Raw genomic sequence first — 19,328 nt, forward strand, 5'->3', positions numbered from 1 at the left:
ATAATGATAATAATATTAATAATAATAATAATAATAATAATAATAATAATAATAATAATAATAATAATAATAATAATAATAATAATAATAATAATAATAATAATAATAATAATAATAATAATAATAATAATAATAATAATAATAATAATAACAATAATAATAATAATAGTAATAATAATACTAATAATAATACTTATACTAATACTTACTAAAGTAACGAATTAGCTTCGCAAAATCAATAAATTAATAGTTACATTCGTACAAATTGTGCAATTTCGTTAACACATGGCCACATTTAAGGATTAACAAATTAAAATGTATTCTTTAAATTAAACTCCAAAAAGAAAACAAAACTTTTGTAATTGAATGTTGAATTTTGAGCCTCACTTCAACTCAAATCTATTAACAATCGAAACACTGCTCAAGCTTGCTCAACAGTAGCGTGTATTAGCTAGTGCTGACCCGTTTCCATCACTGCCAAGCTCCAGTTACCTTCGACCCGTAGCTCACAGAATGAGCAAATACCTCGAGAGAGGTTAATTACAGTGCCAAAACAGGCTAAAGGTGGGGGGGGGGTCAATTTCCGAATCTTTTATGCGAATCCTAATAGAGTTTCTGCGAACCAGCTACCATACCGGCCAACTTGGGGGGAGTAGCACCTACACGGCCATTTTGCGTAAACCAACCCAATCTCCGATTCAACCCCCTTAGTCCGCTCCTTCCACTCCCTTCCTGTGTGTATGTGTGCGCATTAGAACTTGCCGTGGGAGTAAACCGCAACACGCAGAGGGTGAAGATTTTTGGTAAAGTTCCTGCCAGCGGTTTCCTTCTTGCGGAGAGCGGGTTGCGTGTGCGTTAGCGCGCTAACTTCTTCATTAATCGCAGCATCCGCGGCATCCGGGGGTAACCGAGGTCATAGGCGAGCGCGCGCCCGCTTGCACACAGACACACAGAGAGCTGGATCGTACAATGGCCGATCGGATCGATCTGCTGTGGAGGTACACGCGCATCCGCTCCACGGGAACATCTGTTTCAATTTCACGGAAGTAATTAGAGTCTGTTGTTATGCGACCTGATGGTCGTACGGAGGAGCTGCGTGGTCAGCCAGTTTGGATCTATTGCAGTATTGCTGCTCCACGTTCGTACGCACCGGATTGTGTGGCCGACGAACCATCACGAACCAGACGAACGCAGACATCGACAGAGAGAGAGAGAGAGAGAGAGAGAGAGAGAGAGAAAGAGAAAAAGAGAGATATGGAAGAGTAGTAATAAACCACCACAGACAGACTATCAAAAGGCGAACTGACTTACCCAAAGCTCAATCAAGATGCTGATGATTATCTAATAGGACTTTTCGGATGAATCAATTCTTGCCTAAGCTTAAATTAAACATATAAGAATAGCTATTTATTTACTATCATATCATCAATCCTCCACCCTGTTAACAGTAGTATGTTAATACAAATTCGAGTTGTTCCTTCCGATTTGACTCCTCAAGCGCCCGTCTTCTCCTTCGCCAGCTCCAACACCATCTCCAGCACCTTCCGTCGCACATTTTTACCGGTCTGCGTTTTCGGTAAGCGCTCCACAAAATACACTCCACCCCGCAGGCGCTTAAAGTCGGACACCTTCCCGTCCACTATTTCCATCACCTGCTCCGCCGTAAGTGAACTTCCGGCCGCGCGTACGATAACCGCTGTCGGCAGCTCGGTGGTACGCTCCTCATCTGCCGGCACCGCGACAACACACACCTCTAAAACACCCTCAATCTGACCGACGACTCCCTCCAGCTCGCTCGGCGACACGTGGAACCCACGGTACTTGAAGATGTCCTTCTCCCGATCGATCAGGTACAGGTAGCCCTCCTCATCGACATATCCAATATCGCCCGAGCGCATGAACCCTCGCTCATCGATCGTTGCCCGAGTGGCCGCCTCATTTTTGTAATAACCAATGAACGGTTCCGCGCCTTTCAGCAGAACCTGACCCCGTTCACCAACGCCCAGATCGTTGCCGTCATCGTCCACAATCTTGACGGAAACGTTTACCACCGGTGTACCGACCGAGCCCGGCTTCCGCTTGGCAAAATCAGTCGCCACCCATCCTACCTCCGACGTGCCGACCGTATTGTACGTACGCCCATTTGGCAACAGAAGATCGAACCGATCGCGCAATCCTTCCGATACGTAGCTGCCTCCGATTGCCAGCATGATCAAACTAGAGAAGTCCACCTGGGAAGTGCGCTCGTGGCGCAGAACCTGGCTGGCGTACGACGGTGGCATAAACACGAAATTGGCCCGATGCTTCTCCACCGCCTCAAAGAACGTTTCCTCCGAAAACGGGCGGCGCGTGATGAGGCGCGTGGAGCTGCCGGAGAACGTGCTGAGCATCATGTACACCCCGGTGCCCCAGTACAGTGGGCTAAAGTTGAACACTGTCGCCGGTTTGGCCGTCGGGTAGCAACCGATCGTAGAGACCGTCTGTGCGTGCGTCACGCAAACACCTTTCGGGGGACCGGTAGTACCGGACGAGCAGAGTATCATGGACAGCAGCTCGTGTGAGTCTCCGAGGTGGGTGGGCCTGAGAATGCAAAAAGCACATGAAGCCACCATTCATTAGGAAATAAAAACGTCAAATTTGAAACACTCTACTTACATAAACTGTTCCTCTTTGCCCGTCGGAATCAGTAGATCTTCCGCATGCTTCACATCATCCCGCTGGCTCTCAAAGACGTAGATCGGGATCTCACCATCCAACACACTGCAGACAGCTTGCCGTACCACCTCCACATTGTCATCGTCACAGAATACCATCTTCAGTTGCGTTAGACGCAGCATATGCGCCATGTCCTCCACATTGAACCCGGGCGCAAGCGGATTAAACGGTGCTCCAAGCGTCATAAGCGCACATGCCAACGGTGCCACATTCTCGCTGTTCCCGTTTGCCATCGCCACAATGTCACCCTTGCGCAGCCCAACGTCCGTTAGCTGCTGGGCGAAGCGGACCATGCGCATCCGGAACTCGGCACAGCTCATCCGGTTGCCAGTATCCATATCGATCTGAATGATCCGATCGGGCGTTCGGAGCAAAATATGGTTCAGGACCTCACCAACGTTCGCTTTCGGGTTGTAGATCGAAACGCGCTGCACGCCGTACCAGGTTCGGCTCGCTTCATCGTACGTACAGAGTGCCATGTTGGAGCGTTGCTACTTCCTGTGCGTTCAAAAGCCAAACACTTACTGCGGAGTCTTGGACTAGCACCCGACAGAGAACAACAGTGAACAGTATTCGACTTATCTGTGAGAGAAGCACTACGATGCCTCGTTATCACGGCTATAACAATGAACTATGACTGTCTCGAGACTGACGCTATCGGTCAGTGTAGCTGCGAGATGAGAACGTGGAGAATTATCGTCGTGGAGGTTATCAGATTTGCTGGAGCATCTCCACCATATCTCACTGTTGATAGTGGTGCGGCTGCGATCGGAACTCGTTTACGAGCGACGTTCACGATAGTTCGGATAGAGGAATGCGGTTTGTGAAACGGTTTTTTCGGAACTAAAGCCACAATTCACACAACACAACACCGCTGACCACAACAACTATCCGAATGCCTTCTAGCAAAGGGATTGTCCAGCAATTGAGCTGAGTTCACGAAGTTTTAGCATTTGCGTGCCCACGCTCTGCCCCACTGTTCGCCCGTGCTAGAACCGGTTCCTGCTCGTTCCGTGTTGCTTCCTCGAGGCAAACAGGTTCCAGCGCTGTGCTCTTCGCTATTATAGGACCACAAAAGCTCAGTTCAAAAAACAAATAACAAGGCCAACGAAATACAACGAAGGTAACCGTTCGTACGCAAAAGATAACAGATGCGAGATGTATTTCTGTCAACAGTTTCAACACTTGTTGGGTTGCTGATTCATGTGCGTTATCATCTCGATAACCTTCCGACGCATTACCTTGCCTGTCTGGGTTTTTGGGAGTTCCGCTACAAAGTAAACACCTCCACGCAGTCGCTTAAAGTCGGATACCTGACCGTCTACGATCGAGCGCACTTGGGAAGCATCTAGTCTGGAGTCAGGTCGTTTCACGATGACAGCCGCTGGCACATCGGTTGCATCCTGCGTATCTAGAATTCCGGCCACGCAAACCTCCTGTACACCGTCGATGCCCATAATGATCGCTTCCAGATCGGATGGTGATACATGATAGTTACGATACTTGAAGATGTCCTTCTTGCGATCTATCAAGTACAAAAAACCTTCCTCATCGATGTACCCGATATCACCCGTTCGAAAGAACCCGTCCGAATCGATCGCATTCCTGGAAATCTCCTCATTGCCATAGTATCCACCGAAATCCACGATCGCCTTCGTCAGTAGCTCACCCTGCTCTCCCACTCCCAGCCGATTTCCGTCCTCGTCCACAATGCGTACCATCGCGTTCGGCATCAATGGTCCGATCGCGCCTGGCTTTCGCCTAATAATGTCCATCGCACAGGAACCGTTCTCCGACGATCCGTATGCGTTCACCGAGCGGCCTCCGGTCGGTGCGAGCAGTGCATCGATCCGGTCTCGCAACTCTTCCGGCACGTGACTGCCACCAAGTGCCAAGAATTTGATCGAACTCAGATCGGCCGTTTTAATGCGCGGATGAGCCATCATAGCGTTTGCATAAGCCGTCGGTAGAAAGATCGCTTTGGCGTGATATTTTTCTACTGCCTCCAAAAACTGCTCCTCGTTGAAGGGCTTGCGAGTGATGAGTCGAACGGCCCCGCTAAAGAACGGAGTCAGCATGGAGCCAAAACCGGTCGTCCAGTAAAGGGCGCTGAAGTTGAAGTGTACCTCGGGAGTGGCCACAAACCGTGTCCATATCGTCAAGTGCATGCAGGCAGCGTGTGTTACCTGCACGCCTTTATGGGCTCCTGATGTTCCGGAGGAGCACAATATCGCGGCCACCGTTTTGTTGGAGTCACCCAGATAAGGTGCCCTGTTGGAGATAAAGATAGAAGGTCAGTTTGTTACGTTCGGATGAATTCAAACCCTACCATACATACACAAACGTTTCTTCGCTTCCCGTCTCCTTCATGAAGTCCTCCGCATGTTTCACATCGTCCCGAGTACACTCAAACACGTAGATTGGAGGTAACGTGTCCCCGCGAGGCACGGCACGCTCCAGCGCCTTCCGCACTACCTCGTAGTTGTCCGCATCGGCAAACACCAGCTTCGGTTTCGTTGTTCGCAGCATGTTTTCCATATCGTACTCGTTAAAGGCCGGCGCCAGCGGATTAAACGGTACACCGATCGTTAGCAAGGCACACGCCAGGGGAGCCAGATTTTCACTGTTTGCGTTGGCTAAAACTACCACCTCACCTGGCCGCAGACCGGCCGCCGTAAGGTTTTGGGCGAAGCGGATCAAACGCGTCCGAAACTCGGCGTACGTCAGCGATCGCCCAGTGTCCATGTCCTGCTGCATCACGCGATCTGGCGAGCGGCTCAGTACCTCCAGCATGACCTGTCCCATGCTGGCCTCCGGGTTGAACAGATGCTTCACGGTAGGACCGTGCCAGGTTCGGGTGGTCTCATCGTACACCGTACTGTAGTTCGCCATCGTCACTGCAAACGTTGTTGTTCTCGAGCTATCTGTGGACAACTGAGGAGCAATTACAGAACGCTGCAGAGTTATAGTTGCTCTCGGCTCGACAAAACTTGTTCGCACGTGCGACTGGATGTAATCTTATCGGGTGTTATTAAATTAACCTAAAAATAAAACGGTACTGAGATAGGAAAACCTTTGGGATGAATGTCTAGGTGTAATCATCAGCACACATACAACATAAGCCTAGTAAATTGAATCTAGTTTATTAATCTTAGCACATGATCAACTATTGTATCGCTCCGTTTCAGGCAGTAATGACATCGTGCATTAAGCTGTAGATGCCTATTTAGATAAACGGCTGATAAAGAACAATCGGGATTTCTGTACAACAATTCATCAATAAACTGATATTTTATTGCTTTTTGCTGTAGTCTTGTTTCTAGGTGCGCGGACTTTGAAATTCAGTTTTGTTGATTTTTGATTAATTTTGATTTATTTTAATTCTTTTTTTATTTTGCAATTTTCGTCACCAGAAGCATCCTTAATATTCATTGCATGTTTGCAGCTTATCTCCGTTTTTTACACACCGCTAATAAAAGATGATAACTAGTACCGCCACATACCCCAGAAACAGGTTTAAGCGAGACGAGTTTATCTTGCGATATTATTTTATGAATCTATTTAATTTACTAATTTGATAGTTAATTAATAATTCTTCATTCGTTCAAGTGATGCCTTCGATAGGTTCAACCTTCTGTTCACAAAGCACTTCCTTCTGAAGTCTACGCAAATAGTAGCAGCAGATATCCCATTACCTTTTATTGCTACCCATGATGACCTGCAAAACAAAACAGCTTGCAACCCTAGTTGACATTCTTAACGTCCCCTTGCACGCGCGCCAGCTCAAAACTGTTTTATTATTTGCGGCATCTTGTTATACAACTGCAGCACTTTGAAATACAAAGAATTCCTTTACTACTGTGTCTTGTAGTTGGGAAGTCTTGGTGCGTTCGATCTTCGTGTACTATAATGATCTTTAACTCATCCTCTCACTATACGTTCTAACACGCATGTTGTTATGTTTATGTTTAAGACAGTCATCTTAAGATCAAAAATCAAAAGATTTTCTGCCACTTCAACACCCTTTTCTCAATAAATATTACAGTATCATCAGCAAATAAGGTAACGTCACATTTGGAAGCGCTACTTCGAAGAACACCCGAACGGAGCAGAGGTAGGAGAGGCTGGCGAAAAAAAATAGCCAGAATAAAAAAGGCTATAAAATTGCACGCCTTATTGTATCTACCCAACTGCCATCCTTGACATTCGATGTAAAAATTTATCATGCGCATATACAAGACGTGAAAATATGCGTTGTGAAACACAAGGATTTTGTATTGAATTTTTGTTTGTATAAGAATTTTGTTGTGTAAAGACCGCTGCCTCATCCAGTGGAGACTCGCCGTTGACAGCGGGACCGGACTCCAACTCCGTTTCCGGACGATTCCGACTCAGGATGACTCAGACTCCGACTAAGGATGACTTCAACCCCGGATATCACCGACTCCGACTTCAGATAACTCCGACTCCTACTTAAGATAACTCCTACTCCGATTCCAGTTAACACCGATTCTAGATGTCTGCGACTCCGGACGACTCCGATTCCAGGATGACTCCGGCTACAGGATGACTTCAACCCGACTCCGACTCCGGATAACTCCGACTCGGATTCCAGAATACTCCGACCGCGGATGACTCCGGCTCCAGACGACTCTGACTGCGGAAGACGACACCGTATCCGGATGACTCCGACTCCAGACGACACCAGACGGTTCCAGACAGTTCTCGACAGATTTTTGTCTACTTCAACCATTACTAATCTATGACAATAATCAAGTTGACTGGACAACTAAAGGAACCATAACACCATTATAGACATAACAAGGCGTATCAAAATGGTGGCATGGTTCCTTTAGTTGCGTCAGTATTCGAAACAGACAAAGCAAAGGATTTTGTCATAAATTTGTTGTGCTTCTGGATAAATTGTTAGGTTTTGGAAGATAAAACATATTTAACTACTACAAGTTAAAAATATACATTTGTATAATTTTTATTCGTAAATAAGGTAATATATTTAAAAAAAATAGATTGTAACATTAGTTTGTTAATAATGGGCATATTATATAAAAAATATTGCAAATGTATTCTTTATATCAAACAAAAGATAATTTGAAAATTTGTACTAAATGTCTTACTAGCCTGCCAATCAAAACACTGCTCAAAATTGTGCATTAGTTATTGCAGCCAAGCTCCAGATACCTTGGACCTATACCATCGGAATGATCAAAACCTAAACCGAGGTTAATTATAGTGCCAACACAATATTAAGGGGGGAGCAATTTCCGAATCGTTTATGCTCTAGAGTTCCTACGAATTCTTTACCATACCGGCTACTGTTGACAGTCGTGCGTTAGTAAAAAAATCAATTTGTTCCTACCTCAAGCAACCGTTTTATCCTTCACCAGCTCCAACACCATCTCCAACACCTTTCGTCGCACATTTTTCCCGGTCTGCGTTTTCGGTAAGCACTCTACAAAATGAACTCCACCCCGCAGGCGCTTATAGTCGGACACCTTCCCGTCCACCACTTTCATCACCTGCTCCGCCGTGAGCGGACTTCCGGTCGCACGTACTACCGCGGCTGTCGGCAGCTCGGTCATACGCCCCTCGTCTGCCGGCACCGCGACAACACACACCTCTATAACACCCTCAATCTGACCGACGACTCCCTCCAGCTCGCTCGGTGACACGTGGAACCCACCGTACTTGAAGATGTCCTTCTCTCGATCGATCAGGTACAGGTAGCCCTCCTCATCGAAATACCCAACATCGCCCGTGTGTGCGAATCCTCTACCGTCGATCGTTGATCGAGTGGCCTCCTCATTTTTGTAATATCCAATGAACGGCTCCGCGCCTTTCAGCATTACGTGCCCCTTTTCACCAGTACCCAGATCGTTACCGTCATCGTCCACAATCTTGACAGAAACGTTTACCACCGGCGTACCGACCGAACCCGGCTTGCGCTTGCCAATGTCGTTTGTCGCCCATCCCACCTCCGACGTGCCGACCGTATTGTACGTACGCCCATTTGGCAGCAGACGATCGAATTGATCGCGCAAATTTTCCGATACGTAGCTGCCACCGAACGCAAGCGCCCACAAGCTGGAATAGTCCACCTGCAAAGCGCGTTTGTGGCGCAGAATCTGGTTGGCGTATGACGGTTGCATAAACACAAAGTTGGCTCGATACTTTTCTACCGCCTCGAAGAACGTTTCTTCCGAGAAGAGGCGGCGCGTGATGAGACGTGTGGAGCCACTGGCAAACGTGCTGAGCAGCACGTACACCCCGGTGCCCCAGTACAGTGGACTGAAGTTGAACACTGTCACCGGTTCGTCCATTGGGTAGCAACCGATCGTAGAGACCGTCTGTGCGTGCGTCACACAAACACCTTTCGGGGGACCGGTAGTACCGGACGAGCAGAGTATCATGGACAGCAGCTCGTGCGAATCTCCCAAGTGAGCGGGCCTGAGTGTAGAACAACATTTGAAGCCACCATTCAATAGAAACCAAAAATACCAAAATTTAATTTACTCACATGAACTGTTCCTCTTTGTCTGTCGGAATTAGTAGATCTTCCGCATGTTTCACATCATCCCGCTGGCTCTCAAAAACGTAGATCGGGATTTCACCCTCAAACACACTGCAGACAGCTTGCCGTACCACCTCCTCATTGTCATCATCGCAGAATACCATCTTCGGTTGCGTTAGACGCAGCATGTGCGCCATGTCCTCCACATTGAACCCGGGCGCAAGCGGATTAAACGGTGCTCCTAGTGTCATGAGCGCACAGGCCAACGGTGCCACATTCTCGCTGTTCCCGTTTGCCATCGCCACAATGTCACCCTTGCGCAGTCCAACGTCCGTTAGATGCTGGGCGAAGCGGACCATGCGCATTCGGAACTCGGCACAGCTCAGTCGGCTGCCCGTATCCATATCGATCTGAATGATCCGATCGGGCGTTCGGAGCAGAATATGGTTCAGGACCTCACCAACGTTCGCTTTTGGGTTGTAGATCGAAACACGCTGCACGCCGTACCAGGTTCGGCTCGCTTCATCGTACGTACAGAGTGCCATGTTGGAGCGTTACTACTTCCTGTGCGTTCAAAAGCCTAACAATTACTGCGGAGTTTTGGACTGGCCCACGACAGAAAAAGACTGTGAAGCGTGCTTGGAGCATCCGTATTTGAAGATCGCTCTTATCTGTGTGACCAGCACGGCGATGTTTCGTTATCACGGCTATAACAATGGACTAAAGCAGGCACTATTTTGCAACGATCCGTATGCGTTAATCAAACGGCCTTCTGTCGATGCGAGCAGCAAATCAATCCGGTCACGTGACTGTCATCAAGCACCCAGATTTTGAAAGAACTCAAATCGGCCGATTCAATGCGCTGATGAGCCACCATGGCATTGGCAGTGGGTGGGAAGATGGCATTGAAAGATGAAGATGGAAGGTCAAATTGCTATATTTAAATCAGTTCCAACTCTCTTATACATACGCTAACGTTTCTTCGCGTTCCGCTGCCATTATGAAGTCTTCTGAATGTTTCACATGATCCCGAGTACACATAGATTGGAAGTATTGTGAACCCGTTAGGGTAGCAAGGCTTATCCCAGAGTTACCGGATTTTCGCTGTTTTACCTGTTCTGCCAAAAATGTAAACAGTAGTAAACGATTATTTGTCAGATGTCAAGATAACCCTGCAGTTTTTGCAGCTAGTTAATTCAGTAGTCTACTCAAGCGTATTCAAAGTTCAAATCAATACGGCTTTTTTGAACCGCTCCTTCTGTTTTGATTCCGTTTTATTTTGTCAACTATCAATAAATTATCAACAGACAGGCGGAAAATATATATGACAAGCTAAGTGGTCTGTGATCGTAAAAAGGTTGGAGATTACTAAGTGAATCAATCGTAGTCTCATTGCATTTTATCAATTTATGACATTTTATAATCTAGTACCATCACGGTACCAAAGAAAACTGGCCATTATTACCTTTTTATATCACCATTTTATTAAGAATACTAGAAAAGCGTCAAATTACCAACCGGAAATAAAGATACACTCATCAAATTGAACAGCACACATTTTCACATCTAGGAATGTTTCACAATTTCGTAATAAACTAATTTAATAAATGTTAAAATGTATATTTGGCTACCGCCAAATAACGAGTACCCCTTATAACGAACAAATCTCAATGCTGCCCTGTTAACGAGTAAAATCTGGCATAACGAGCAATTTCATGTTTGTTCCCGATAAGCAATCGTGATCATTTTGAGAGTTTCAATACTGAGAATCGTTAAATATCTAGCTATTTCCAAAAAAGGCAGGTATAAGTGTGGAGGAAAAGTGTAAGGGAGGTGACATATTAACACGCACTGCCAGTCCAAAACTCACGAAGTCATACAAAAATTGAAAAAAAGCCGGGCAGGCCGCAGGCGTCTACTCCACGTCCAAATAACTCTTTTCAGAACAAGGAGCGTAGCTGCGGGTTTTGCTGCGCTTATCGACAGGTGAAGTAAGTGAGGTAGTGCCTTCAGTTGAATTGCTCCATTTCCTTCCTTCATCCTTCTGTATTTGACAATATCGGAGGCTCTCTTCGGTTTCGGTCGTTGAAGTGGGAAGGACATAGATTTTAGTGTGTAGTGTACCTCCCTCGGAAGCGTGTGTTTCATAAGTGTGAAGTATATTGATGAGTGTGTTCTGATCTACTTGCTCGTGAAGGCAAAACATTTCTTACTAAGCATTGATCGATGCATTACTGTTGACAGTTGGCGGTGTTCCGTATGGTTGTGATGTATATAATTCGGTAATAAAGAACCATTTAAGCATGAGAACAAAAACTAATCTTGTTCAGATAAAACCAATAGAAAAAAGTATTAAAAGTATTAATAAAAAATAAAAAAAAAAACGTGTTTTTCTAAAATATTAAATTATTCTTCAGCGGGGGTCGTTATACATGCTTAATTACAGTAACTGAAGACTATATTTCTGACTACCAAAAGATCGGTTTCATTCAACAAATTGCTCGTAATCAAACACTCCTGCATGAACTACAGAACAATACCACATACAATTTCTTTACATTCTTGCGCAGCGTTCGTTATGATGCGTTATTATGGTTCATGCGCGATATCATCTCGATAACCTTCCGACGCATTACCTTGCCTGTCTGGGTTTTCGGTAATTCTGGTAAAAAGTGAACACCTCCCCGCAATCGCTTATAGTCGGATACCTGTCCGTCGACGATCGAGCGCACTTGGGAAGCATCTAGCTTGGAGTCACGTCGTCTCACGATGACAGCCGCTGGTACATCGGTTGCATTCTGCGTATTTCGAATTCCTACCACGCAAACCTCCTGTACACCCTCGATAGCCGTAATGATCGCTTCCAGTTCTGTTGGTACAACTTGTAACCCACTGTACTTGAAGATGTCCTTCTTGCGATCTACCACGTGCAGGTAGCCTTCCTCGTCGATGTATCCAATGTCGCCCGTCCGAAAGAACCCGTCCGAATCGATCGCATTCCTGGAAGCCTCCTCATTACCATAGTACCCGCCGAATTCTACACTCATCTTTGTCAGCAGCTCACCCTGCTTTCCCACTCCCAGCCGGTTCCCATTCTCGTCCACGATGCGTATCATCGTGTTAAGCATCAATGGTCCGGTAGCGCCTGGCTTCCGCTTAGGGATGTCCATTGCACAGGCACCATTCTCCGACGATCCGTACGTAGTTACCGAGCGGCCTCCCGTTGGACGGAGAAGTGCATCGATCCGGTCTCGCAACTCCTCCGGTACGTGGCTGCCACCGACCATCCAGATTTTGAGCGAACTCAGATCGGCCGTTTTGGTACGTGGATGGGCCATCACTGCGTTTGAATAAGCCGTGGGTAAAAAGATTGCTTGGACGCGATACTTTTCCACCGCCTCCAAAAATTGCCGCTCACTGAAGGATTTGCGGGTGATAAGACGTATGGTCCCGCTGAAAAACGGAGTCAGCATCGAGGCAAAACCAGTCGCCCAGTGAAGGGCGCTGAAGTTGAAGTGTACCGACGGAGTGGCATCGAAAAAGCGTGTCCTTAGCGTCATGTGCATGCAGGCGGCGTGCGTTACCTGCACGCCCTTGTGGGGCCCAGATGTTCCGGAGGAGCACAATATTGCGGCCACCGTTTTTTTGGAGTCACCCAGATAAGGTGCCCTGTGGGAGATGGAAGGCCATATTGTTACATTCAAATCTGTTATAACCCTACCATACATACACAAACGTTTCTTCGCTTCCCGTCTCCTTCATGAAGTCCTCCCCATGTTTCACATCGTCCCGAGTACACTCAAACACGTAGATTGGAGGTAACGTGTCCCCGTCAGGTACGGCACGCTCCAGCGCCTTCCGCACTACCTCGTAGTTGTCCGCATCGGCAAACACCAGCTTCGGTTTCGTTGTTCGCAGCATGTTTTCCATATCGTACTCGTTAAAGGCCGGCGCCAGCGGATTAAACGGTACACCGATCGTTAGCAAGGCACACGCCAGGGGAGCCAGATTTTCACTGTTTGCGTTGGCTAAAACTACCACCTCACCTGGCCGCAGACCGGCCGCCGTAAGGTTTTGGGCGAAGCGGATCAAACGCGTCCGAAACTCGGCGTACGTCAGCGATCGCCCAGTGTCCATGTCCTGCTGCATCACGCGATCTGGCGAGCGGCTCAGTACCTCCAGCATGATCTGTCCCATGCTGGCCTCCGGGTTGAACAGATGCTTCACGGTAGGACCGTGCCAGGTTCGGGTGGTCTCATCGTACACCGTACGGTAGTTCGCCATCGTTACTGCGATCAGGTGCGTTGTTCTCGGGCAACTAAGCGACTGGGGGCCAGTGACCGTCTGGTGCCAAATTAATGTAGGTTGCAAAAGTATCCTCCTCGTATATCTTGATGTAATCTTATCTGATTGTTGTTTACTTTTCGCTACCATGGAATGGTACGGTCAGTGATCACGTAAGGCGAATGTTGCGATTTGCCACCAAAATACATTTAATATATAAATTTTTTATCTAAAAGTAGTGATGCTCATAGTAAAATTAATAATCCAATAGAATTCGTGGGGAAAATGTGAAGAATATTCCCCAAGAGCTGCCACGTAACTCCAGAATCGCATATCTCGGGAGAGGACTGTATAGAGAATGAAAAGCTTTTCATGACCCTGAGAAAAGCGAGCTGATGAAGATGAAATGATCATCAAGTGGACAAGTATAGGTAAATAAATTTAGTCAAATTTACTGAGTACTGAGTTGAGTACATAAGAAAACATGTAATCGTTCTGTTTAAAACTGTTTCAAAGTAATTTAGCATAATCGTAAGCTTATGATATGCTGTATCTTATCTGGCTTCGCCGTAACTGATTGCTACACCTACTGTAAACGGTACTTGACAACAGGTATTATCGTACACATGCGATGTCACGACATATCTCAACCAGGAAGAACATAGTGACATCGTGCTTCAAGATTTTAAAACAACGCTTTTCCTTGCCAAGAATAAATCATGTTTAAAAACATTTCAAATATTCTTTGATGGGAAGTGAGCATTCACAACTTTAGCTAATCCTCTTAAAGTCATCTAAGTTGAACATATCTTTGGCGTACCTTCGCTTTGGCGTTTCCCATCTCATTTTGCAAGCTAACTTTTATCCACTTTACCCATCATGCATAACTTACCACAGTGCTACCGCGCACTCGGAACTGCTTCCCATCCACCGGACTACGCCAGACGGTCAAGATTTTGAATAACAAAGCAGGTCATCATTAATTTCAATTATTTCTAATTAAACACACTCAAGCACGGTCACTGGATGTAATGCGCGTTCGGGCCGCTCGGTAGCCCTGGCTAGGCTAATTCCCAAGATCTCTTGGGCTTAAGTGTGCTGCCCCGGATGGATGGGCACATTTCTGGCAAAATGATTAATTGCCCATACACCGATCCCATCGGTCCGGTAGGAATAAAACCAGAAGGAACCAACCAAAAAAAAGCTGTACCTTAACATTCACCCAAGGCTGACGGGTTGCGAGGCGAGAACCTAACGGATCGCTAACGGACAGCGCTTGGCTCGACGGTGGCAAACAATCTGCTGACTTTGTGGCAGTTTCGCGAAGGGTTCCATCGTGCCAACAACATAATCCATTTCTGAAAGGTAAGTATTAAAAGCATGTTGCGCCGACCGCTGAAGCCAACCGTCAGCCAGGCGACGGAGCCCGAAAAAAAAAGCCCGAACGTTCTTGCTCCCGTTTGCCGTTCGCGAATCGTCCCGCAAAAGGTCAAGCGGCTGTGGGTATGTGTTAAACGGGAATATCTTTCTCACCTGGTGCCAGCGGCACACCAGCATAGCACACGGGGACTGCTGGAGAAGCTGTAAGCATGATGTGTTTTTTTTTTGCTTCATCAATTTGTTATTAATTTTTTGTTGGTTGTTTTCATACTCTTTTTCCCAGTGCAAAAAATAAGACTGCGGAGAGATGGGTTTTTTTCCTGCACTAGTTAGAAGCGCAACAAACGGTAAAGGGAAAGGCAGGCACGGTGAATAGATGAGGCGCTGATCGTATGGAAATTGTAGACAAATTGATGAATTGCCTGGAGTTATGAATTTAATGTCTGACAAGAGGCTAATCTATGGCCTTAAGGGTGTATGTGTGTGTAGGTTGATTAACTCTCGATCAAAATTATGCTTAAGAAGCTGTTTGCAATCTCACCGGAAGCGATAATGAACCTTACAAAAACTGAACCTCGTGAGTGAGAGAAGAATATCTTAAGCGGTTACGGTGGGCAGGTTTGGCTTTGGGATTGTTATTAGGCCACATCATAGGTAAAGGGTTCTATCGAGAAAAAGATATTATTTATGTATAATATAACGTTCATTTACATCTTCATGACATGTTTTTGTTGTTGTTGTACGATTGTGTGATTACTTTGTATGTGGAGTTCTCTTTATTTAAGAAAAACTACTAAGAATGAAGCAAATGATCCAACAATAGCATACACGTTTGAGTCATATAACCTGCAAAATGTAAAGTACTACTACTGTCATGAATCTAAATAGATACACAAACATGACAAACAAGTCCACCAAGCCTTATAACAAATATTAATGCAATTTTATCTTTAAAGTTATCCGACTATGAAATATGATTGTATGAAAACATATCCATTTAAACTCTAAAACTGATATAATTTCATGATAAATGGACAGTTTAATTAGAATTAAATAAATAAATAATGAAAAAATAAATTAATAAATAAATAAATCAAATAATAATAAACAAAAAATAAATAAATAAATAAACAATTAAAAAAATAAAAAAAGACTAAATTAAAAAGAATGAATAAATAAATTAATGGAAAAACAATTTAATAAGCAAATAAATGAATAAATAAATAAATAAATAAATAAATCAATAAATCAATAAATCAATAAATCAATAAATAAATAAATAAATAAATAAATAAATAAATAAAGAAATAAATAGATAAAGAAATAAATAAATAATTAAATAAATAAATAAATATATACATATATACTTAAATAAATAAGTACATAATTAAATAAATAAATAAATAAAAGCAAATGGCGTTTTTGATGCTTTCAGTGACCAAATGATGTCCCAAAAGAGAATGAGTTTGATGCTTCATGCTGGGGTATGCAATTAAAGATGCCTACACAGCATAAGAAATCCATACGCCGGACCAAATGGTGCACAATACACATTCTAACTGTCTTGAACACAGCAACAAGATTGATCGAAAGAACACGATCTCAAATACCCCAAACAGCTACTTATGTCAACCAAACGTACAATCTGCCTCGTACAGCCCGCAAGCAAATGTAGACGAGAGAAAGTTTTAGTACCTTCGCCGGTACCAACCAACCAACTAACCTTGCGGCAGCTTTCTAATTCTAAATTACCGCACCGCTGCTGATTCTATTCTGTTGCTCACCTGTTCACCATCGCGTCGATCATCACTCAAATGCGCATTCCCGTTTCCCGTACCACACCTCGCGCATCAAGCGAACATTAGAGACGGAAGCAACAGAAGCAACGGCATCAACAGTAGATCTGGGGGAAAAAAAGACTCCTAGCGACGTTTATGATTAGTTTTGTCCGCGAGCCACAATCGTCCTCCCAGCCGCTCGTTGCGGCACACTAGTTGCTACAATTTATTTAACACCTTATCGGGAAAAATGATGATTGATTACCAGCGCCCGGGCGAGGCATAAGGTAGGAACAGAAGAAAAAAATACACAGCATGTAGAAACATGATGTAGAACCGTGTCAGCCCCGGCAACGATCAACCGATGAAGCGGCGCTGCCCTGGAGCGATTCGATCGGAGTAGATTATTCACTCCCAGAAGCTGCGCGTTCGTGCGCGTTTTTGTTCTGATTTGCCGCACACCGAGCGCCGAGGCGGCTTTGGTTGGTTTGGCGCACCGGTTTGCCGGTGACCTGTGTAGCCTTCTGTTGATGTGTAGCTTGAAAGACTGTTTTCGGGCATTGTTGTTTCGGGCGTCGTCACCTCGAGCTGGCGTGGCGGTGTCATAAGTAAGGCGAAACGTGCCCATGCCGCTACCTGTTGGACCTGATGGCCCGTGGGGAGGAAAATTGGAGCACCTGCATATTACATCTCACTTTGGTTGGAGCGAGCGAACAGTGTGAGCTGTAAGTGTAAGTGCAGCAGGAAGATCGACGGCTCTCAAGATCGTTTTCATATTCATATTTTATCATACTGTTACAAAATGAGGCAATGTTTATGATTTCTGATGATTGTATTCGTATTTATTTGCTAAAGACTTCGAGCTGCAATGAGCAGCATAGCAATTAAAACTAATTCAATATTCCTATCCTGTCAGCAAAACCTTGCCTAAAATTGTCATCAAGCCAGTTTCGAATGTAACCATTGTTAATCACCGCAACCAAGATGTTTTTCAACAGTTGTCAAATGGTTTATTTGTTTCAAAATGAAATTTCAGTTTCAACACATGATTTTCAACACATAACAAAGAACTTTCAAACTTCTAGCTTGTTCCCGTGTTTTGGACCTGTAAAATCCTAACTCGAATCTGGAAAATCTTGGCTGTCTTACCCATTATACATTTTTCAGATTCGAGTTGGAATTTTACGGGCCCAAAACCTAGTTTTACTCATTTGAAAAGACTGAACGGATTCCAATAGTATGTACGATGTTGACGTGTTTAACGTATTTGAAAAATAGTGTTACGATGTTGAGCTGGCTTGAGAAACTCTGTAAGCATTGAAATCCCAAATATAAATTTTCGTTAAATAGTTTCCAACCTGTTTATCCTATATTGTTGGTCAGGAAACTATGCGAACTTGCGTAAATTCAATAATAGGATAGACGATGGTGTAGAATACATATCTGTACATTATTTTAGTATTTAAACAGTCCTATTACTTTGTACATCACTGTCCTCCGCACACCAGGAACAATCTACAAAGCCTAGAACCATGCGCGGCATGTTCCTTTTAATGTTTGCAAACCTATGCTGTACCATCTCATTATTCCACACCAGCAAACACAAACACACACACATGCCAACTTCCCTCCCGTGTCTGGAACGCCTTGAGGGTACCGATGTTCCTCTCACCATGCGATACCAACCCACCCCATTTCACGCTGCCTGCCGATGTCTTTTGAATTGAATCGTTCGGCCAACCGCCCAACGGCTTCTCAGATGGACCCCAAACCAGCGTTTGAAGTTGACGCTGCGTTGCCGGTTGCATTCGTTGCCCCGTAGTGTCCACGCGACGAACGAAATCGTGCCACCGTGCCCGTGCTCCGTCACCTGCAGGACTGTTTTTCTGTTCACGCTCGCCCGATGGTTACGGTCACGGCTGTTGACCTGACGCCGCGGGAGCAGCAGTTACCCCCACGGGGGCGACCCATTCAAATTGCCATCCGACCAGGCTGGGGAAGCAAAGTCGCACTTTCGAATTTTCCGCACGGGGCACGGAATCGAGGCACGATTTGTTCGGACTTGCGTTTTGATTGATTAATTTCCAGTCAAGCGTTTGGGTTCAAACGCGTCCGCTCACGAATGGTGGTGAGCTCCGTTGCATAGCCCCGTTGCTGAGCTGAAATTTGAACGGAAAAAGGCAAGCGTGCCCTTTGCCCGATCGATATCGACCGTGTGGAAATTGGAGGTTAATTATTATTCTAAATCTCGATGATTTGATTTACGCTACTTGCGTTCATTTCTCATCCCGGCTGGTTGGGAAACAACAGCGAGAAAGAAGAGTAAACGAAAGCATATATCTAGCTGGTTCTTTGACGGTGAAAAACGGATTAGAATGATGGAGATGTTAGACAATTCGGTAGCAGATAGTTGGGTAAGAGATAAGTTTTGATTGCTGAAATCATCCATTGGCTATAATTAAAACAATTTAATTAAGAATAAATAATTACAATTTTTAATTTACGCGAGATTGAAGGTGTTTGATAAAAGCATGAGCATTAATTTGTTTTAAATATTTAAAAATGAATCATTTTTTAGCTTCAAGTTGAAGTTCTACCTTGCGGATATTTGAACGTGTTTGACGTTTGTGAAAAAGCTCACA

At 45.1% G+C, this 19,328-nt stretch overlaps 4 protein-coding genes across 4 annotated transcripts; all 4 read right to left on the reverse strand.

Moving 5' to 3' along the window:
- Positions 1-1,385: 1,385 nt before the first annotated feature.
- LOC1275412 (probable 4-coumarate--CoA ligase 3) lies at positions 1,386-3,664 on the reverse strand. Its single transcript, XM_061655451.1, has 2 exons — positions 2,656-3,664; positions 1,386-2,580 (listed from the first exon to the last, which is right to left on the reverse strand). Exons 1-2 carry the CDS (start codon positions 3,192-3,194, stop codon positions 1,494-1,496), a joined length of 1,626 nt encoding a protein of 541 aa, XP_061511435.1. The 5' UTR covers positions 3,195-3,664; the 3' UTR covers positions 1,386-1,493.
- A 175-nt stretch (positions 3,665-3,839) lies between these two features.
- Positions 3,840-5,682, reverse strand: LOC133392905 (probable 4-coumarate--CoA ligase 3). Its single transcript, XM_061655450.1, has 2 exons — positions 5,054-5,682; positions 3,840-4,986 (listed from the first exon to the last, which is right to left on the reverse strand). The coding sequence occupies exons 1-2, from the start codon at positions 5,605-5,607 to the stop codon at positions 3,894-3,896; spliced, it is 1,647 nt and encodes a 548-aa protein (XP_061511434.1). The 5' UTR covers positions 5,608-5,682; the 3' UTR covers positions 3,840-3,893.
- Positions 5,683-7,911: 2,229 nt separating this feature from the next.
- On the reverse strand, positions 7,912-9,850 carry LOC133393704 (probable 4-coumarate--CoA ligase 3). Its single transcript, XM_061659691.1, has 2 exons — positions 9,251-9,850; positions 7,912-9,180 (listed from the first exon to the last, which is right to left on the reverse strand). Exons 1-2 carry the CDS (start codon positions 9,787-9,789, stop codon positions 8,094-8,096), a joined length of 1,626 nt encoding a protein of 541 aa, XP_061515675.1. The 5' UTR covers positions 9,790-9,850; the 3' UTR covers positions 7,912-8,093.
- A 1,780-nt stretch (positions 9,851-11,630) lies between these two features.
- Positions 11,631-13,596, reverse strand: LOC3291745 (probable 4-coumarate--CoA ligase 3). Its single transcript, XM_557684.2, has 2 exons — positions 12,975-13,596; positions 11,631-12,913 (listed from the first exon to the last, which is right to left on the reverse strand). The coding sequence occupies exons 1-2, from the start codon at positions 13,526-13,528 to the stop codon at positions 11,821-11,823; spliced, it is 1,647 nt and encodes a 548-aa protein (XP_557684.2). The 5' UTR covers positions 13,529-13,596; the 3' UTR covers positions 11,631-11,820.
- Between the last annotated feature and the right edge of the window lie 5,732 nt (positions 13,597-19,328).

This window comes from Anopheles gambiae, chromosome 3, assembly GCF_943734735.2.
Source record: "Anopheles gambiae chromosome 3, idAnoGambNW_F1_1, whole genome shotgun sequence".
Taxonomy (NCBI): domain Eukaryota; kingdom Metazoa; phylum Arthropoda; class Insecta; order Diptera; family Culicidae; genus Anopheles; species Anopheles gambiae.

What these genes read in the sequence shown, in the direction of transcription:
- LOC1275412 (XM_061655451.1), bottom strand. Translation starts at nt 3,194, where the DNA reads ATGGCACTCTGTACGTACGATGAAGCGAGCCGAACCTGGTACGGCGTG. An exon ending in GGCAAAGAGGAACAGTTTAT is followed by an intron (nt 2,581 to 2,655) that starts GTAAGTAGAGTG and finishes TTGCATTCTCAG; the next exon opens with GCCCACCCACCTCGGAGACT.
- LOC133392905 (XM_061655450.1), bottom strand. Translation starts at nt 5,607, where the DNA reads ATGGCGAACTACAGTACGGTGTACGATGAGACCACCCGAACCTGGCAC. An exon ending in GGAAGCGAAGAAACGTTTGT is followed by an intron (nt 4,987 to 5,053) that starts GTATGTATGGTA and finishes TATCTCCAACAG; the next exon opens with GGCACCTTATCTGGGTGACT.
- LOC133393704 (XM_061659691.1), bottom strand. Translation starts at nt 9,789, where the DNA reads ATGGCACTCTGTACGTACGATGAAGCGAGCCGAACCTGGTACGGCGTG. An exon ending in GACAAAGAGGAACAGTTCAT is followed by an intron (nt 9,181 to 9,250) that starts GTGAGTAAATTA and finishes TTCTACACTCAG; the next exon opens with GCCCGCTCACTTGGGAGATT.
- LOC3291745 (XM_557684.2), bottom strand. Translation starts at nt 13,528, where the DNA reads ATGGCGAACTACCGTACGGTGTACGATGAGACCACCCGAACCTGGCAC. An exon ending in GGAAGCGAAGAAACGTTTGT is followed by an intron (nt 12,914 to 12,974) that starts GTATGTATGGTA and finishes CATCTCCCACAG; the next exon opens with GGCACCTTATCTGGGTGACT.